The 20,071-nt window shown below is 41.9% G+C and overlaps 1 protein-coding gene across 1 annotated transcript in view; it reads left to right on the plus strand.

The window, feature by feature from the left end:
• Nucleotides 1-20,071, plus strand: part of GCN1 (GCN1 activator of EIF2AK4) — a 44,523-nt gene that overhangs the window by 2,866 nt on the left and 21,586 nt on the right. The window contains exons 3-28 of the mRNA XM_064522279.1: nucleotides 146-209; nucleotides 813-944; nucleotides 2,234-2,342; nucleotides 3,130-3,228; nucleotides 3,321-3,455; nucleotides 3,975-4,043; nucleotides 4,130-4,238; nucleotides 4,665-4,739; nucleotides 5,002-5,130; nucleotides 5,374-5,424; nucleotides 5,850-5,948; nucleotides 6,186-6,359; nucleotides 7,932-8,084; nucleotides 8,890-8,982; nucleotides 10,490-10,565; nucleotides 10,742-10,901; nucleotides 11,849-12,038; nucleotides 12,164-12,288; nucleotides 12,644-12,822; nucleotides 12,993-13,086; nucleotides 13,211-13,324; nucleotides 13,498-13,696; nucleotides 14,538-14,693; nucleotides 17,717-17,898; nucleotides 18,706-18,786; nucleotides 19,307-19,450. Of these exons, the coding sequence (XP_064378349.1) occupies nucleotides 146-209; nucleotides 813-944; nucleotides 2,234-2,342; nucleotides 3,130-3,228; nucleotides 3,321-3,455; nucleotides 3,975-4,043; nucleotides 4,130-4,238; nucleotides 4,665-4,739; nucleotides 5,002-5,130; nucleotides 5,374-5,424; nucleotides 5,850-5,948; nucleotides 6,186-6,359; nucleotides 7,932-8,084; nucleotides 8,890-8,982; nucleotides 10,490-10,565; nucleotides 10,742-10,901; nucleotides 11,849-12,038; nucleotides 12,164-12,288; nucleotides 12,644-12,822; nucleotides 12,993-13,086; nucleotides 13,211-13,324; nucleotides 13,498-13,696; nucleotides 14,538-14,693; nucleotides 17,717-17,898; nucleotides 18,706-18,786; nucleotides 19,307-19,450 (3,191 nt within the window). The remainder of the gene's footprint in view (nucleotides 1-145; nucleotides 210-812; nucleotides 945-2,233; nucleotides 2,343-3,129; nucleotides 3,229-3,320; nucleotides 3,456-3,974; nucleotides 4,044-4,129; nucleotides 4,239-4,664; nucleotides 4,740-5,001; nucleotides 5,131-5,373; nucleotides 5,425-5,849; nucleotides 5,949-6,185; nucleotides 6,360-7,931; nucleotides 8,085-8,889; nucleotides 8,983-10,489; nucleotides 10,566-10,741; nucleotides 10,902-11,848; nucleotides 12,039-12,163; nucleotides 12,289-12,643; nucleotides 12,823-12,992; nucleotides 13,087-13,210; nucleotides 13,325-13,497; nucleotides 13,697-14,537; nucleotides 14,694-17,716; nucleotides 17,899-18,705; nucleotides 18,787-19,306; nucleotides 19,451-20,071) is intronic.

Consider the following 20,071-nt stretch of genomic DNA (forward strand, 5'->3'; position numbering starts at 1 on the left):
ACTCTCATAGATGTACAGGAGCTGTGAGCAATTCTGCTGCGAGCAGTTCACTGATTTTAGCTGTGAAGTGAATCATGTGTGTATTCTTAAAGGTTAAGACCTTGGTGATTTATGAATAAATATTTTGAAATACAATCTGTTACAGATCTTCCAGAGGGTGCAGTGAAAGGCCTTTGCAAACTCTTCTGCCTCACTTTGCATCGATACCGGTAAGTAAATGATGTAGAAAGGCTGATGTAATTACTCTATAAGCATCTATTTCTTTATTAGTTAAACTGGTGTGGAGCATCTGGAAACGTTAGTGTGTAGTGTCACGTAGATGCATGTGACGCTGAAAGATGCTGTCTAGTGCTTAGGCTCTTGGGTTAGGTTTCACATTAAAACGTTTCATGACACCTTATGTTTCATTTTTAATTTCAAAATTAAAGCTTGCACCCTGTGGTTCAGTTTGCAGGAATGAACGCCAGTGTCCTTGCGAAGCAAGACCAAGATCTGGTAGAACACTTTTAGATTGGATTAAATCGTGGTCTCTTGTAAATAAGGCGTTCAGAACCTGTGTTTTTTCCTGCAACTCACTGGTGCCTTGACATATCTTCTGTCAGCAAAGCTAGGGAATGGAGTTTGCTGCCAGAAATATAAACGATAAGGAAACAACTTCACTTCGTGGAACAGCAAGGATAAAATAACTATTAGCTAGGTTGCTGAAATGAGGAAAACAGCCCTCCCTGTGATTTGAGTGGAGTAGTTTCAGAAAAGAAATGTTGGCAGGATTTATAATGTTTAGAGTTTTTTTTTTCTTTATTTTCTGCTAGCGATGCAGCATCCCGCAGAGCCCTGCAGCTGGCGCTTCAGCAGCTCGCCGAATCCCAGCCAGATGCAACGGCAAAAAACCTTCTGCAGTCGCTTCAGTCTTCAGGGATCAGCGGCAAGGCTGGAGTTCCCAGGTGCTGGATGAGTTGCCGTGTGCGCAACCGGTTCTGAGTTGCTGGTAGTTGGTCTTTGCATTCTGAATGATTCTTTCTGCTGCTGCTTCCTGGAGGTGAAAGTTAAAAATATTTAGAGATGAAGTTATTAATGACTATTTGAATTTTATTCTTTTACCTCTTTCATGCCTTCAGTGAAAGCAGAAGGGTTTCCTTGGTATCACTGCCGGTGGCAGGAGTCTGAGTTACAGTGTTGATTTTGTTAACCTTCAAGGCTGGAGCTATGACAGTAATCTCTTTTATCAAGAAGTGATCACCAAAAAGACCAGGAAGGGGGATTTCCTAGCCCATCTGATCTTCAGCTGCTGGATTCAAAACCTTATTATAGATACTAATATAATGAAATTTGAGGTTCAGCTGAGAAAGATGCTAGTGTTGTGTTGTAGTAGCATCTGGAAATGCCGATTAGGGAGTGGGTCTGAAAGGTGACTTAGGGTTTTGTTCAGCTTCTTGTCTGATACAGGCCCCAGAATACCCTCCTGTGAGTCCTCCATCAACCTCTTTGCCTTGTGGCTGAACTGGAGGGTAGCTTTTAGAGAAATACATGATCTTGGTTTAAAGGTTTGCAGTGATATAATATTTACTCTTCAGGTTACTCTGTTGCAATGCCTGGCTGTTTAGAGACTTGTATTATGTCCTTGTGCATAAGGACACTTGCTACATTATTTCCCTTTGAGAGAGAGATCAAAAAGGCATCAGGATCTTCAGGGAGCGGAGAGAGGAGATCTGTTACCTGAAGCTGAGGAAGGAGGCGAGAGTTAGCATAAATCAGAACTGAGTGCTGTGCCAGGAGGGAATGTAAACTGAGAAATGATTTGGCAATCAGTGTTGTAAAGTTCTGACAGTAAAGATGAGCAGCAGATGAGAAATCTTGAGTCACTTTTTGGACAGTCTCCATTGGCAAAGTATTTAACTCTCATTTCTATATTGCTGTTGGGGAGATCCAAAAAAGATATTTCTTGAGCTAAGGTTTTTCATTCCCAGCAGGCGAGATTTAGCTTTCTTTATGCCATTGAGAAGATTCTGAGTGTTAAACAAAAGCTGAAACACAACAAGCAAAACTCATTATAGCTTACCGGCGCTTGTTATTTGCTTTAAAAGCTGAGACTTTAACTGTATTTTTCTATGATGAAGTTGTCTCGCTTTAGTAGCATTCTGGCTTGGGTGTAAGCGAGCCTGTTCTGCACTAGTAGGTATGAGTTACATAATGGGAGCTGCAGATTCACTTGCTTTTCTCATTCCTACCACAGTAAGAGCAGTGGATCTGCAGCTCTGCTGGCACTCTCCTGGACATGCCTGCTCGTACGCACAGTCTTTCCAACACCTGACAAGAGACAGGGAGAAACATGGAAAAAACTGGTAAGTTCTTCTTGGTTTACAGAAATATGCCTTTGGAGATAAGGACTCAAGTACTTCTAAGGTCTTTAAGCTGCTGAAACACTGCAAGTAATTCTGAATGTGACTAATAGTGTCATGCTAAAATGCAGGACTATGACTTTCCTCCTAACTATGATGATCTTTTATGCTTCCTGATGTATTTTGATCTCTCCTCTCCATCTGGAGAAGGCAGGAGGTATATAAATCATGAGACTGATAGTGTTGGACCTGAGTAGACTTGCTCTGCGTAATGTGGTATATGCCAGTGTTTTTAGGACTAGGTGTTGTAGTGGAGCCTCCGAGGTCTAGTCTGCAGTGGTACCTCTAAGGTCTAGTTTGCAGTGTGTCATTCTGAACTCCTTGTTCTTCCCTTAAGGTAGTTGCTTGTGATGTTCTGTCGTATGGTGTTAAGTAGCCTTTTGCTTCCTTTTTGCCTGCTTTAATGATCTGTCCCTGGAACCATGCTCATAGCACCTCGGAATATGGTTGAAATACATTTTAAGAAGAGATGTAACTTGATATATATTGCTGTTTTGTAAGTCACGGTTTCCAAAACTGTGTTATACGTGGTTCTTCAAAATGATATGCGTGGAGTGAAACAATGGCAGCTCCTAATTCTGTCTGTTTGGAAGAACTTACCTGAGCAAGCTAAGGACTTCTTCCTAAGGACTTTCAGCTGATCACTGGCATCTGACACTTCTTAGCTGATATGAGCTGACCCTCTGAGAAGCATATCCGTGAAGGTTTTCTCAACTGTTTCTGTTGGCAGGTGGAGGTTCAGTGTTTGCTCCTACTGGAAGTCCTGGGAGGTTCTCATAAGCAGGCAGTGGATGGGGTGGTGAAGAAATTGAACAGGCTGTGGAAAGAGGTGATGTATAGCTGTATAATTTAGGTGACCTTATTCAGTGACTATTCTAGATTTGGTTGTGTTAACATTTCTTGCTCTTTTTTTCTTTTCAGAACCAGGATCTGGTGGATCAGTACCTATCTGTCATTCTTGATCTGGAACCAAACCAGAGCTATGCTGCAATGCTGGGACTTGTGGTGCAGTTTTGCACAGCCCAGAAAGAGATCGATGTTATTAAACGTCACAAGGTAAATCTGCAGTACTGCTTCCTTCTTTTTTCTGTTCTTTTTCTTTCTTTTGTAATAAGTAGCCTTGTTTTTCATGAAGGGGGATGGACAGATGTTTCAGTGAGGTTGGTACTTTACACCTGCCTCTGGTTTCATTTTCTGTCAGCTTGGTAGTAATACACTTCTGGTTAAAACAGCTTGGCCAGCTTTAAGGGAGGTACCAGATATGTAGCTCTTCGCTGTGGCCTGTGCATTTATGTAGATGGCTGACGCTGCAGCCTTCTTCCTTCTCCCCCACTGTAGGAACGGAAGGCAGTAGCTGGCTTGCAGTGGGTTTTGCGTTGGGCCGGAAGGTAGAGCAAAGAATGCCAATCTCTGCTGGACCATCTCATGCAAGGGTCGAGGCACAGCTTCTGCTTAGTGGATAGGGCTGCCTTCCAGAGGGAAGTGGGGTGGGATGTCAAACCTGGCTTCCTGATGCTGCGCAGGGAGCTGCGTTTAGGTCATGGTATGGCTGTAACTGGTGTTGTGCTTGTTCAGAGTGCTCTTCTGGATTTCTACATGAAGACCATCCTTATGAGCAAGACAAAGCCTCAGAAGCATTTGCTGGTGAGACATGTTTTTACGGGACTGTTTATGCTTTTGTCCCATGTGTAATGTCCGTTGCTGTGCTGAGCGCTGTGTTGCCTTTGCAGGACAGCTGTTCCCCTCTTCTTCGATACGTGTCTCACACTGAATTCAAGGACTTAGTTTTGCCAACTCTGCAGAAATCACTGTTGCGGAGCCCTGAGAACGTAATCGAAAGTGAGTCTGTCATCTCTCTACGTTGCTCTGCCAGAGAGCGTGAGCAGTTGTTCCTTAGAGCCCTGGAGCTGTGGGGGAGCGGGCCCCTCTGAGCTACGCTTAGGGATACTCCGAGCGTGTGAGCACAGGTGGCAGGATTGTCTGGCGTCTAAGGGATAGATACAGAGAAGCAACATCTGTGGTGTGATCCCAAGTGGCTGGGTATGTGATAGCTAGTATTCGCACAGAGGACAGAATTTCACAGCTGAGTGCTAAGAATAATGCTGAATTAATCCGTTGATTGGGCATCCATTTCAGTACTTTTTCTTCCTACTTCTTTACTGGCCCTGTCTGCTCTTGATGTGGACTGTGGGGAAGGGTGTATTAAAATGCTAAAAGCAGTTACTTAACAAAATGTAATACGTCCATTGCCTCTTATGTCTTCAGCAATCTCCTGCTTGCTCGTCTCTGTGAACCTGGACCTCAGCCAGTATGCTCTAGACATAGTGAAAGGACTGGCCAGTGAGTACTATGACTTCCGGAGAGAATGATGAACTCATTATGAGGCTTTCTACAGCCTTCTGTCTGTATCTGCGCTGACTTGGTTACTGGTGTCCTGGAGAGGTTGTTGTTCTAGGTGGGAGGATGATACTGTAACTAGGAACTGGAACATTTCATGTAATGTTCCAGAAGCTGAGTCAGGCCACATGTAAAGATATTTCCTTGTCTTGCTGATTTTATGCAATTAGTCACAGGGCGCTCTTAGCTGTGCATCATTTTCTAGGTCATCTGAAATCCAACAGTGTGCAGCTGATGGATGAAGCAGTTGTGGCGTTAAAGAACCTGGCTCGACAATGTAGTGATCCTTCGGCTGTGGAGTCACTGGGCAGACATCTTTTTGCCATCTTGGGGGGTGAGTAAATTGTAGGATGAGCAGTGGAGGTGAAGCTGAATAAAAGTTTGCTGGCTTCAAGGAGTTTTGGGTATTGTATTTTCTGTTGTCTTTAACTGTGTGTGTCATAGGGGCAGCTCAGCCTGGATTGGGGGTGACAGTGCAAGCTTTTGTGTATTAGAGAAGATGCTTGAAGTAGCACATTGACATCATCTGCTTGTCTGTAACAAAGTCACCCCTCATCCATTTGTTTCTTGTTGGCAGGCGCAGAGGGGAAGCTGACAGTTGTTGCTCAGAAGATGAGTGTCCTTTCAGGTGAGGATCCTAAAGGAAAGCTGCTTTGGTGGAGCAAATGCAGCAGAAGACTGAATGGAAGGGGTCCATATTTGAGCCTTTAGGGTTCCTCATCTGGTCATTCTGACCTGGCTGTGCTTAATGTGTTAGAATGTGCTTGGTATTTCATGCAAGTTACTGACCTTCTCTTCAAAGGAAGTGGTTGGCTATTAGGCTGAAAGTGTTTTCATGCAAAGAAGAAGATGACAGTATCCTGGGTAAGAATGAAGACAGAGCTTCTGCACTGTTGGTACATAGTGAATGTGACAGCCAGATGTAGTGATGAGAAGGCGAGATGTGTGTGCAGAGATGGAAACATGAAGGGTCATTCCTGTCCTGTGTTGTTTTTAGATTTTGCTGCAAGTGCTGGTAGTTCGGGAACTAATGAGAAAAGTCTGTCCTTTCAGGGCTTGGCAGCCTCAGTTACCATGTGGTCTCTGGATCCTCTAGCCAAGCTCTGACTGGAACCATGGCAGAGCTTTTCATCCCTTTCCTGCAACAAGAAGGTGAGGCCTGTTGCCTTTGTTCTGGGTTTGCTAAGCCGCTTTCCTCTTGAGCAGGATTTTCATATGGCTTGTTATTTAGGATAAACCTTGATTCTCACCTGTTGTGTTATAAAATCCCTTGCCCTATCTCAATGAGCAGCCCTTCCTCCCTGCTGTGTTGTTACCTCTCTTCTGTTTTATGCATTCCTGTGTTTTGTGCGTTTTTTGTACTGATGCGGGTTCTGTGTTACTTCCTAGTCCATGAAGGCACGTTGGTTCATGCAGTCTCTGTGCTGGCTCTTTGGTGTGTTCGGTTCACCACAGAAGTTCCTAAGAAGGTGGTAGAATGGCTAAAGAAAGCCTTCAGCCTTAAAACCTCCACTTCAGCTGTGAGACATGCGTACCTGCAGTGCATGCTAGCCTCTTTCAAAGGTAAAACTGTGCAGCTATTAATAACTCTGTGGCTTAAGAGGAGAGTAATCGACTCTCTTACTTCCTGATATAAGTGGATAACTATAGATTAGGAAAGATTTTGTAAGGCAATATCCAATCGTTAAACTCCTTCGCATTTTTTCTTAAACAGTCTTTTGCTTTCAAACCTATAAAGATGTTTTGTCTCCTGTAACTAGCATCACTGCCCACCATGCTGTCTTTTCAGGTACCCCCAAAATAATTTTTGATTGCTCTATGGTTGTCTTATATTTAGATTGTAAGGTTTCTAGCTCAGGGGTGAGGGTTTTTTTGGTGGTTGTTGTTCTAGACAGCACCCAGCACACTGGGATCCTGGTATGTGGCTTTGGCCCTCAGCAGCTAAAAAAAATATGAAAAATAAATACCCATGTATTCAAAGTGAAGATTTTCAGAAACTCTGAACTTCTGGTGATCCTTTTGAGATTTGCTTCTGTTGTTTTTATCCACTGTGACTTCAGCATTTCATCCAGAGATCTATAGGTGATCAATCTGATGCCTAGATAAAATACATATGAGATCTCCTTTTCTTACTGACGCAGTGTGAATCAAAAAGATGATAGACATCTGCTTAAGAGATCAATAACTATTATAGGGATGCAATAGATTTGCCATCATTTTCTCAATATGGATATGAGCAAAGTTGTATTTCTATGTTTTTCTTTCTATTGTAGCTGTCAGGAATTTCTGTGTTATCACAGGGCTGAAGAATAAATAGGAAAACTAGTCTGGCATCTCAGGAAAGTGGTCCTTTTAGAGAGACTAATATGGTAAATGTAAAGTTGCTCATGTCTGATGGGGGAAAGGGAGTACATGTATGCGATATATGTAACTGTTTAAGGGATCAGGGCTGAAGACACTCATATTCCCAAGAATTTACTCATCACTGGAACTCTTGACTACCATTGCTTTGGCTCACCCAGTGAAGAGTCCAGCTGGGACATCAAGTGGATAGAGGGCTTTTAACTCCTACAGGTGTACGATTAAAACACTACCTGCAAATATTTAACTTGCAAAGCCACAAGGTCTGTTGTTTCCTTTTTTAGTCTTGTATGTGAGGTTTTGCTTCTGGAAATTTCAGGAACACCTAGCTCAGTTTTCCTGGAACTGCAAGTCAGTTGGATTCCTTGACTTCTGAAGGTTTGAAGTGGAGCAGATGGTTGCAGCTTGCCAGGAATGGTACTTTGGCTCTTTTAGGGAAACAGAGTCTTTGAAGTAGGAGTTAGACTTTGTGTGATTTGAACCAATTCCTTCTATGTAACCTAGTTAGCATTTTCTTTTGCTTCTCATGGACAGAAGCTCCAGTTGAGATGGGAGTATTTTGTCTGTGAGGAAAGAACTGAAGTGGTTATCATCTTCACTGTTGAAGTTTAATTATAGAGATGAGGGACAAATGGTTTGTTCGGGAGATTCAGTCTTTCCAGTGTGCCTGGCTTGTTTCCCTGCCTCACGACAAGAGAAGAACCGTCCTTATCTTCCTTTGTAAAGTGTGAAGGACAATGTTCTTTTGCAACTTGTCTCTTTCTGTCTCCTCAGGTGACACATTGTTACAGGGAATTGACTTACTGCCAATGCTGATCCAGACAGTAGAAAAAGCAGCATCTCAAAGCACTCAGGTTCCCATGGTAACAGAAGGAGTTGCTGCAGCTTTGCTGATCTGCAGAATGTCTGTAATTGAGGGGCAGACAGGTGAGGTCACAAAACACCTAGCAGAATCCAATAAAATAAAATATCCAAAATAAATGCTTTCTGTGGGTTAACATTTTTTCTTGACAAGATGTATGAGAGACTATTCCTTAGTCTCTGTATTGCTTCCGCCTAGAGAATCGTTGCCCTTTTGTAAAGCAGGGAAAGATTTATTCTGATCTCTCTTGATTAAGTCAGTGAAGAATTCTTCTACAGTCTTGCACATTCCAGCTTCCATTCGTTTAGGGCAGTGTTCTTTATTCTGACGGCAAATTTTGACCCAGACCCTAAACGCCAGGACTTTACTGAGGCATTAACAGCGTTCCTTGTTTGGTTTGTAAAATTACTACAGAAATAACATCTTTGGAAAACAGCAGGACTGGAATTCTATTTTCTATTACAATATATTACAAGAAATTGTCCAAATTCATATACTTGCCAGGATGTAAAACCCAGCCATGTTCTGTCTATCAGAAACAACACACAAGCTTCTTCCTTTCCTTCAGGGTTAGGGAGGCTTACTGTAAAAAAAAACCAACCAAACAAACAAACAAAAAAACACCTCAGGTGAAACAGATTTTCCATTTGCATGTGTAAGTCAGAGAAATATATTTTTTCAGCAGGTAGGTTTTTGGGTATGCTCATGGTCTGAATGAGAGAGCTGGGAGGCTTTATAACTAAAGAAAAGTAGAGCTAGAAATAGCTTCAGTGATTTCAGGAGACAGAATTCTGCTGTATTGTATGTACCCTGGTAAGTTTTGTCTTACTTTGAAACATTGTTGATGGACATCTGTTCTTTTCTGGTCAGAGTCTAAGCTGAGTGGTTTCTGGCAGCTGATTCTGGATGAAAAAAAGCAAATTTTCACATCTGAGAAGTTCTTACAGTCTGCATCAGAGGAAGGTATATTGTCGTTTATTGTGTATCCAATTGTTGTTTCATTTTATTACTTAGTACTTATGAGACCTACTGTTGCTTGTTAGCCCTTTTCTATGATCCTTGCATCCAATTTCAGATTAAAATGAACAGACTGCTCTTTCAGAAGTATATCTAGACTAATTGTAACCTATATTTGACATGAATTAATTTATTTCTAACGAACTTGAGCTATTAAACATTCATAACTCCAAACCTCTATATTCTGTAAAAGCCTTTTGAAGACAAAAAGTGTCTATGTGGTGTCCCATTTTGTTAGTAGATTGCAACCAATCTAAGGGACATGGGGAAGCCTGAAATTGGAAAGAGGATGGGGAAAAGTGAGATAAAGCTGGAGAAGACAACATGTAGGTGAAGTTTATAAGATTTGTGGAAGAAGAATAATAAGAGATAGGAAATCTGTTGGATTAGAATATTATCTATCTGTGCTCTGTTTGGTTCTACCGAATTTAAAGACTAATTGGAAAAAATTATTAATAGAATATGCCCCAGAGAAAACACTACTAACGACTTTTTAAATTAAAAGATTTGAAAATGAGTTGGTGAATTAGTTCTATGGATTCATTTATCTTTGTACAAAGCTTTGAAGAGGTAAAGCTTTCTAAATGGGGAGTAACATCACTTCTCCTTTGTTTGCTGTGATCACTGTTCAGTTTCCCGAAAGCAATGTGTATATCTATTCATTTTCCCTCCCGACTCTGCAGGCATCTGTAACAATATGATTTGGAAAATATTGTATTGCTCCACTGGGATGCTAGCTTCAAAAACTAATGTTGGCATTTTGAGTGTTAATGTTGCCATGATTTGTTATTAGTGGTTATTTAAGCAGAAACGTCCAACTGATGTGCTTAGCATCCCCAGACTAGCTGATGCCTTGAATGTCGGAAGTCCCCCATACCGTATGCCACATGGGATATAATCCACCTGAGGTTTCAGGTGCTTTCTGCATGATAGGGATGCACATTGATACATAAACCAGAAGGCCTAGTGAGACTTGAAGCTCAGAAGATGGTATAAGTTGAAATACTAAGGCTACTATTCGCACAGCATTGTGCGCTTTAGGAATCCAGTATACCTTTTATGGTCAGTGAAGACATTCCTGAGCACTGCCGAAATTAACAGTATCGATACAAACTGAGCATAGTGTTTATGGTTTGCTTTGCTATGTTGACTAAGACAAAAATAGGTCTCACACACTGGTCAAGGAAATCCTGTTAGAATCCAGTTAATAATTCCTGTTTGCTCAGAATCCAGTTAATAATTCCTGTTTGCTCACGATGCTGCCTCTAGTCTTGTGAGAGCTGAGCTGAACTTGTCTTTAGCTTCACTCAGATTATATAGAAAGAGATTATGTAGAAGCTCAGTTTGGGCAGCTGTTTTAATGTATCCTGCTTACCGTTTGTTTGTTCTCAGGTTAAAAAAACCCATCTCCTTATGAAATCTCATGCTGTTTTAAACGTTTGTCTTTCCACAGCGATGTGCACGGTATTGCAGCTGGCAGAGCGTCTCCTTTTGGATCATGCTCAACGGCTTCCTGAAAGTAAAGTTCAGTACGTAGAATGTGCTTGCCCTGTCTGATCCGTGTCCCATGCCTGAATGTCAGTGCAGGCAGTGGAGGGGGTGGGCCTGGGACTTTGCACAAAATGTTGAACTCCTTGCATTTTTGTGTCCAGTTAGTTTGTAGAGCTAGCTCCCGTAATAAACCTGTTTATTTCTCTGTTTCCAGGCAGTATCACCGTGCCCTTGTTGCAGTACTGATGAGTCGGACCTGGCACGTTCGAAGACAGGCCCATCAAACGGTTAAGAAGCTTTTGTCCTCCCTTGGAGGGTACAAACTAGCCTATGGGCTCTTGGAGGAGCTAAAAGTAGTTCTCAGTTCTCATAAGGTGAGAAGCCTAGTTCCTGCCTAGGAAGCTGCTCATATGCTGCACATCAGCTCCCTACCCTAGCTTTGCTGTTAGTATCGACATGCGGTGCAGTACAAAAATGATTCAATTCTGTCTTTGTGATCCTCTAGAATGCCACTTGTTACTAGACTACTGCGTATTGCTGTGTCAGTGTCCCTGGCATTTGAGGCTGCTGAGTCTTCTCTATGTGCACAGAAGCCATACTATTCCAAATTACTCGGGGAGGAAGCTGCAGTTTTCCATGTTCTTCTATTATTTTAATATGAATTTAATCGCCATTGGAAACCTAAGTGCTTAATTCCTTTCTCAGTATCATAGTTCTTTGGCCCAGGCTAATAGCTTAGGCTGTCTACTTAAAGCATATGTGATAGAAATATTTCAGTAGCAACTAGTATCAAAAAATAAAAAGATTTAAGAAGTGGAAACAATAATTGCACTGTTATGGGGCATGCTGCTAAACAAGCACCATGTCAAGTTGCAGAACAGATTAAGTTGCATTAATTGGATACCAGTGGTGAGCCTTTCTAAACAGTCTCCCCATGTCAAAGATACAGCCTGAATAAATGGTTTTTGAAAAGATGTTGGGAAAAATAGGACTGTAGAATTTGGGCATACTGTTCAAGCCAACTGATTCAACCTTTTTCAAAGTCCTTTTTGCCAAAAATGATCAATTTGGTTTTAGTTTACCCCTGCTGGCCAAATCTAGTGTAGTCCTCCATTCTCGGCCTTTCTGTCACCATCAGCTTTGTGCTTCTGTTCCACTGTTACTCTTTATCCCTTCTTTCCTCTGAAAACTTCAGGTTCTTAGTAGTCTCAAAGGGAGTTGATTGTTGATATTTGATATGGTGTTACTGTATGGAAGTGTCCTCAGTAGTAAGGCTTAGGAAGGTTTGCTGTGATTTGTTAATGCCAAGTTGTCCACTCAGGTTCTGCCTCACGAAGTCCTGGTGATGGAGTCAGGAGAGCTGTCTGAGCTGGGAAAAGCATACATCCCTCCCCGTGTCCTCCATGAAGCACTCTGCGTCATCTCAAGTGTGGCAGGACTGGGTGTGGACTCCTTCGAGACAGAAAAGCTGGCTCTGGAGATGCTGCTGGTGAGCCATCATCCATCTATAGGTAGGTGATGGGATAGGACCACTCTCCTGGCCAATACTTGTTGGTTTTTTTTTTTTTTTGCCTTTTTGTTTCATTGTATTAGCAGTCTGCTTCATATTTATTTGGCCATTTATTCTTCATGCTAGTGTCAGTACAGCCTGGTCTTTGGCCAGCCCTCCTCATCAAGATGAAGATCGATCCCAAAGACTTTGTTACGAAACACCTGAATGACATATTACCCAGAATCACTACCTGTGCTTCAGAGAACCAGGTAATAAACTGTTTCTTCTGTTCATTTTGAGAGATGCTTGGGAACAAAAGCATTTCTGAATGGGGGGCTAAATATTAAATAGTCTATAAGGAAGGAGATCTGTCTAGAAGGGAGGGAAAAAGATTGGTTCAAAGAGAGCATCTCTGGTGGAAAGGAGCTGGGATTTGAGAGGAGAAGAATGTGTACCAGCAGTTGAGTAGAATTCTAGATAAGATTTTGGTACCTGCTGGACAAGGATTTATGACCCGAAACGTATTGCTTTCAAAGAACTGCCTCAACAGGGCATGCTTTTCTGAGACTATTTCAAGGAATACTGATCACAGTGTTTTTTTTTTTTTCTTTGTTTTCTTGATAGTCATCCATGAATGCAGTAGGATCTCTCTCTCTACTTTCACCTGGCAGAGTGCTCCCACAGCTCATCAGCACCATCTCAGCATCTATGGAGAATCCAGCTCTCTGCCATGTTACTCGAGAGGAATATGCCATCATGAAGACACCAGAGGGAGAACTGTATGACAAGTCTATAATACAGAGGTAAGACTGTAATTTCTTGTCCCTGTCTCTGAACTTGAGGATTATTCCTGTGGGCTTGCAGCCAGTGGGTGGGTGGGTTTGTCAGATGCTCTGTGTGGACCCTGGATTTGTGTTTCTGGATCTTAGTCCAGAGCAGTGCTGATGATTCTTCCTCTACTTTTCTTTCTCAGTGCTCAACAGGATAGTATGAAAAAGGCTAACATGAAGAGGGAAAATAAAGCTTATTCTTTCAAGGAACAGATCATTGAGCTGGAGCTGAAGGAGGTGAGTTGGTGGGAGCAGGAAAGCCAGTACTGATGTTTCTGGCACTAGGCTATCTCACCTGTTTTGTTATGTCATATAATCTTAATAGTTCCCAGCTAATCATGTCTATGGCTCTCTATTGCAGGAGATAAAGAAGAAGAAAGGAATAAAGGATGAGGTACAACTGACTAGCAAGCAGAAGGAGCTGATGCATGCACAGCTGGAAAAGGAATCTCAGATCAGAAAACGGCTAAAGGAGGTAAATTTTGAGGATCTTCTTTGCCAACTCTGCAGCTACCATGAGCAAGTCATTTTGATAAAACAAAACTAGGATAGCATAGAGAATAATCAGTGTCTTTCATTAGAAATCAGATTTAAACACTTGATTTCTGCCCCCCCCAATGCTAACCCTTGGAATTGTTTCTCTTACAGCTTGATAATGAACTGGAAACAGCCCTGGGCCTCCTGGACACTGTTATAAAGAGAAAGCCTCCTGGTCTAACTCAGTACATCCCGGGTCTCATTGGTTCCTTCTTGCCGCTTTTAAGATCCCCATTGGCTGCTCCAAGGATTAAGGATCCTTTTCTTTCCTTAGCTTCCTGTGTCATGCCTGCTCGACTGAAAACCTTTGGTTAGTGTTTACGGTTGTTGTTCAAGGATAGGGTGTCTTTTTTACGGCAGGGTGGCCAAGATCCTTGCTCTTGCAAGCTGTGGATCATGATCACATACCGTAGACAGCTGAGAGGAAGAACCATTCTGGAACAGTGCTTAGGCAGAAGATGAAAGCAACATCCCAGAGATCCTACTGCTGGATGGGACTGGGTCCAAAGACAAGGAGTTGTTCTCTCATTGTGACAGGTTCTCAGCAGCAGTTGGTCACAACAGGACTGTCTCCCCTGTGGAGAGCTTGGTGGGTGTGAGTGCATGTTGAGTGAAGGTGTCACAGTCCTGAGGAGTGGCTGGCCCAGGCTGACTTGGAATTGGCTGCTACAGGTGATGATAGCAGTGACTGCAAAGTGGCGTAGGCACTGACAATTTCAGTGGGTTGTAAGCCTCTCAGCTGGCTTATGACCTCTGCTGAAGTCTGTGCTGTAGTGTCATTGCTGCAGTTGCTGCCTCCTCCAGCAAGGTGAAAGTCAGTGCTTGCTGGGCTGCACTCATGCCTTTGGCTGGGTTAACATCCTTAGAGAAGCTTGGAAGCACTGAAGTTTCCTGGTAGCTGTTGCAGAACAAGAAAGGTTTGCTTCTTGTTGCGGATGCAAACAGAATCGTGTTCCCTTAGCAGACACTGTAACTGTTGTGAATGAAGATGTTCCCTTTAAGCTTCAGGGCTGTGCTTCCGCCTCTTTGCAGCCTGGGACATATCCCAGAGCTCTCTTATGATGCTTCAGTCTGTGTTTCTGGGGATTTGTTTTCTCTCAAGAAATCTTTGTTTTTAGTCCCCTCAAGGATTCTTTATTCTCTTGTGCTAGGTACTTTAGTGAGCCATGTGACCTTGCGCCTGATGAAACCAGAATGTGAATTAGATGAATCCTGGTGCCAAGAAGAGCTGCCTGCTGCAATTAGCAGAGTTGTTAGCTTGCTGCATGCCCACACAATCCCTAGCCGGACAGGCAAGGGAGAGCCAGGTAAAAAGTATTGTAGGTTTTGTTCCCTCCAGTAATTTAGTGATCTGTTTTAGTGTTGATGGTTTACATAATGTCTCATAGGTGAGGCTTCACATTTTCCTTTAAATCAGATCAGTCGTTTCATACATATCAAAACCTCATCTTCCTTATTAAGCTTTCTTTTGCAGTGGCAGTAGTGCAAATGATGTTACAAGTACAGTAAGTATAGAAATAAAATACCAATTTTTTTTCTTAAAATGGTACAGACAGAAATAACAGTAGTGAAATTAAAGCTCATTTTTGCTGAGGACAGTTCTTACCTTTCAACATCCCTTAGCATAAGTGATTCAGTTGAGACCAAGTGGTAAGACAAAATAATTAATACTTATCTGTGATCTCAGCAGTGAAGTGCCTGTGGCCTCTACTTGTTTGGTATCTAATGCTGCAGTTCATGAATATTTTATTCTGGCATGGTTGCAGAATCAGCAGTTCTTTCCCACTCTGTAACGCTAAGGCATTTTTACAATGCAAGAACATGATCTGGGTCAAAATGAACCTTTTTTTTTTCTTGATTTTTTTTCTTCTTCTTCTTTCGCTCACTGGTTTGTTTTAATCTGGATCAATTCCAGAATCTGCTTCACAAAGGGCTGCGCAAATATTTGTGCCTCCACAAAGAAGAGACTAGTACAGAAGACGGAGACTGGATCTGCTTCTTTTGAAGGCAGGGATGGCTTAGGTTGTCTTAAAGTGTGTGAGGGACTGTGGTGATAGGTGTCCAGACTTCAGATTTGTTCATCAGCTAGCTTAGTCAAAAAGTGCTGTGGCAGATGGTTTGTAATTTTTTCAAAGGAAGTTTAGGATTCCGTGCAGTCTGTTATCCCAGCAATTCAGTTCTCTCCGTACCTTTCTCTTGCCAGTCAAATGTGCGTTTGTATGACTGTGGCACATGTATTCTTCGCAGTTTAGTAGTAGCAATCGGCCACATTGAGCACCACTTCAGCGTTGAACATCTTGTGTTCTTGTGATAATTCTGTGTCTCCACTGTGTCATTTATTTTCATAGTAATTGCACGTTTGTTAACATTTAAATCCATTTTCAGGCTTATTTCCCGAAAGTAGCGGAAACTATTTTCACTCCTCCTTCAAGATTTCCTACAGCACTTACTTAACTTATTTAAATGAATGTCTTAATTTGTTCACTGCTTCTGCAAGAGAAAGGAAGTAGGTTCTGTAACACTTTCTTGGGCAAGTCATGTTGTATTCACAAATGTTTTTTCCTAATTTTTGAAGTTCTTAAGACACTTTAGGGCATAGTCTTACAATGTTTTTAGTAGAGTTTAGTTTCTTAGGTTATCTTGGAAGTACCTCTTTATAATGTGGATGATATATTTTTATCATTCATAACTGAAATGCCAGATACATTTTATAACCTGATTCATACTGGGCAATAGAACATTTATCTTCCCTGATAAAGCCTTCTGCCTCCTACTGTATATAGAATGACAGCTGCTTAAACTTGAAAATATCTGGCCAATTAAAAAAAAAATGTCCTGAAAGCAAACATATACTGAGCCCTAAGTTCAGAGAGAAGTATCTCATGTGTGGGATGGAGGGGTTTTCACCCAAACTGTTCATATTAAATAATTAGAAGCTCGCAGTGCGTTTGGTATTTAATATTTCTCCCTTGAACTACTTTTGCGGTATCTGTGCCCTACATAAGCTGACTAATACTGCAGTATTGTATCTGCAGTGCTCTTCATCTGCATCTCGGAAATTTAAAATCCGGTGTACTCTGACAGCATAGATGGGATGTAGAAAGTGAACGTTTTCCCTAGATATGTAGTACTTGAGTTTTAACAAAATATAAAAAATGGCTCCAGCTAGAGGTCCACAGGCAGATGTTCAGGAAGACATTTTAGTACCTAACCATAAATATACTCAGGTTGTAAGCAAGTAATGTCGACAGGTTAGCTTGAAGACAAAAAGAACTTTTTTTTTCCTTGTTATAGCTTTTATATTTTGTTTAATGTTTTTGCTTTGGACTAACTGGAAGACATTTGCTGTGTTTCGTAGCCAAGCCCCTGCGAGAGGGAAGGATCGAACTCTTTAACAACAGGAATCCACAAGCTTTAATTCTTTCAAAGGGGTGGAGAGGTGTTTAGATTTTTTAAAAATTTTATTTATTTATTTATTTATTTTTGAGCATTGCACCAGAATTAGCAGAACCTCATTCTCAAGAATCCAACTGAAGGCTTTGCAGTGGCTAGTTAGCTAGGTTGGTAGGAAGAGTTTTAGAAGAATACAGATGGCGAATGAACCCCTGAGTTGGTACAGACTGACTTTAGAAGTGAATTAGTTAAATTGTATCAGATCCTTATGTGGATGTTTTTGCTCAGAAATAAAACTGACATTAGCTGTTTTTGTCTTAAGTCATTTGAATTCTCAGGGGGAGTGTATACACAAAGTTAATGCGATTTAAATAACAGATTTTTAAATTCAGAACCTTGGTTGATTGTGGTGGATTTGATTGTGTTTTTCGCCCCTTGACATCAGTTCTGCATGTCTGTCTACTTTAATCCATTGAATTGTTGGTTCTGTTTACTATGTGTGTTTTTGTATGGTTGAAGCATTGGAAGTAATTTGGAGTACTAAAAACCAGCTCACTGGTGTAACAAGCAACAACAACAATAGGTAGGTCTGAAATGCCAAATGTTGATATTGGAGTCGTAATGCCACTACTGTTAAGTGGAGTGGCAATGTGATAAGAAGCTAAATGAGGCAGGCTGTGCATGCTGCTTTGAAGAGACTAAACACTGCCTGTAGCGGGTTGGTCCAGATACCCAGGAGACAATGTCCCTTGTGCCATGTGTTTCTAGGGGCAAAGAAATACTTGGGGTCACTTACCCATGTTTTTCTGTAAGGCTGAACTTGGCCATGTCCCTTCGGAGCTACCAAAGTATACATTTTACACCAGACAATATTGTAATATAAACAAAGGTGTGAGGACATCAGCTGTATTCACAGGTTTGTTTTTCCTTTCTGCAGGTGCTGCCCCATTATCAGCTCCAGCATTTTCCATAGTCTTCCCTCTCCTGAAGACTGTTCTGACCGAGACACCCTATGACAGTGAAGAGAAGGAGGAGTTTCTGGTCAAGATTCTGCAGATCCTCATGGTTCACGCGCAGCTGAGATCAACGGCAAATGGCCAAGCTTTGCTGGTGGATGAGGTCAGTGAGAGCTGTGGGGATGAGGAGATGACCTCCCTAAACAGTGATACAGATGAGGGATGAGCAAGGCATGGGTTATCGATGTTTGTACACTCCAGCAAACAAAGCTTTTCAAGAAGAAGCATGAGTTGCTGAGTTGTCACTTCAGGCAAGATTAATATTCAGTACATTTGTAGATACCGCTGATGCAGTTTTCCCATCTCTTCTCTGCTGTCTTGTTTTACATCCTTTATCTTCTCTGTCCCTGTTACCAGGCAGTGAGTTTAAAAAGGTATGTTCCAGCCCTGCCAGTATACATCATACCCACATAGTGGGTTATAACAAGGATCTGACATGTTTCCCCGAGATGTCTTGGCTGATTCCTTTGGGCCATATACAGCACAAAACTGCTGCTGCTTATCAACACATTGACACTTAGTTATTCATAAACTTTCCCCTTAACTTTTGGAAATACCAAAGCTATATACTGTGCTAACTTTCCTTTAAAAAGATTTCACAGTTTGTGTTTTCTTGCCTCGAAATATCCCATTGTCAAGTTGCCTGTCATGATACCAATATTCCTGTGTGAGCAGGCAGATTAGTTCAGACAATCTGTATATGAAACGCTCAATGTGTAACTGGATAAAGCAGATTCATTCTACAATTCAGATTTAACAGTGTAAGAATTTTTTCTGTCCCTGTTTTTAACTACCTTCCTGTCCAGCCTTAGGTTTTGATTTTGGTTTTTAAGTAGGGAGTGTCACACACAGGCACAGTACTTTGGAGTCTCAAGTCAAAAGAGTTTTTGTGTCCCCCTCCCCCTTTCAGAATGGCCCAGAGTTGCTGCCCCGGAGGGACATGCTGCTTCTGCTGACCAGGGTGATTGGCATGGGTTCTCCACGGTTACAGGTGAGTCCTCAGCTTCATAACACAGTCACGATTCTGCCTAAATTTTATCATCATCTAATCTAGGGAAATGCACCCATCTGGTTTAAGTCTGTGAGGGTGGTGGTTGATATGTTATCAGTTGTCGACTACTTTTATGATACTTTTCTTGGGATAAAATTCATGTTATCTTTTTTCATGTGGGTTTTATTGCACTGAACATATTCTTCAGTTTTCCGCAGGCGACATTATTTTCCTTCTCTAAGGCCTTATTCTATCAAAAAAAAATTAGTAGTAGCTTCCTTGAGTGACCGGCAGCAAAGTTTGTCCTGAGGGTTGGGATGACAGAAAAGTCAATAATAACAAAAAGGTAGAGGGTTGAACTGAACTTGTCAGTTCTTGTTTTCAGCATGCACCCATGTCACTGTTCTATCAGAATTTCTTTTGTAATAGCGCCCGATGCCCACCTTGTGCTTACTTTGATCAAGTGCAAAGAAGCAGAAGTCAGCAGTGGCATCTCTAATGCTTCCCCACTGCATTTCAGGTTTTGGCTTCCAATGCACTGACAACCCTGTGCACCAGCAGCAGCGGGGAGGATGGCTGTGCCTATGCAGAACAGGAAGAGATTGATGTGTTACTTCAGGCCCTGCAATCTCCCTGCATGAATGTTCGAGATGCAGCTCTCAGGGTAGGTGGGAATCACTCAGGATCGTGCCGAATTCCTCAATTCTTTGAGAGGTGAATCTACTCCAACACTGATGGATAGATTACTTCAGCTGTGATGCTACTCTTTGGGCAATGTGTCTGCAGAAGGAAGCAGTAGCTACTGAACTATAGTGCTCCAAGTGGTCAGACCTTTATTGTTAAAGGATTTGTGCTAGATTTATTTTACACAAAGGAGTACTCTGGGTCTATCCACACCTGTGTTGTTAAAACTCGTAGAACTAAGACAACTTAACACCTATTTACAGTTGCATAGAGCTTAGTCTCAAAGATAGAATGTGTCAAAAAAATTTGCTGCATCTCAATTGGGTCTACTGTTTTTAGAAGACTGTGTAAGTTTTGGAAAGCTTCAGGCTTAGTCACTTCTGAGAATGTAAAAAAAAAGGAGGGGAAAAAAAGGTGCTTTTTTCTTTGTCATAAGGCAAACTTCAGCTTAACTCTCCTGAAGAGCTCTGGCTTCTCTGTGCTTGGGAGCAGTGACTTAGCCTTTGACAAGTGAGCAGGTCATTGGTACTGGCGATGTCTTCTTTTTATTCCAGTGAAAAAAGCTGGGAGAGACTGACAGCACATGACAGGGGAGATCAGG

Source organism: Dromaius novaehollandiae, chromosome 17 (assembly GCF_036370855.1).
Source record: "Dromaius novaehollandiae isolate bDroNov1 chromosome 17, bDroNov1.hap1, whole genome shotgun sequence".
NCBI lineage: Eukaryota > Metazoa > Chordata > Aves > Casuariiformes > Dromaiidae > Dromaius > Dromaius novaehollandiae.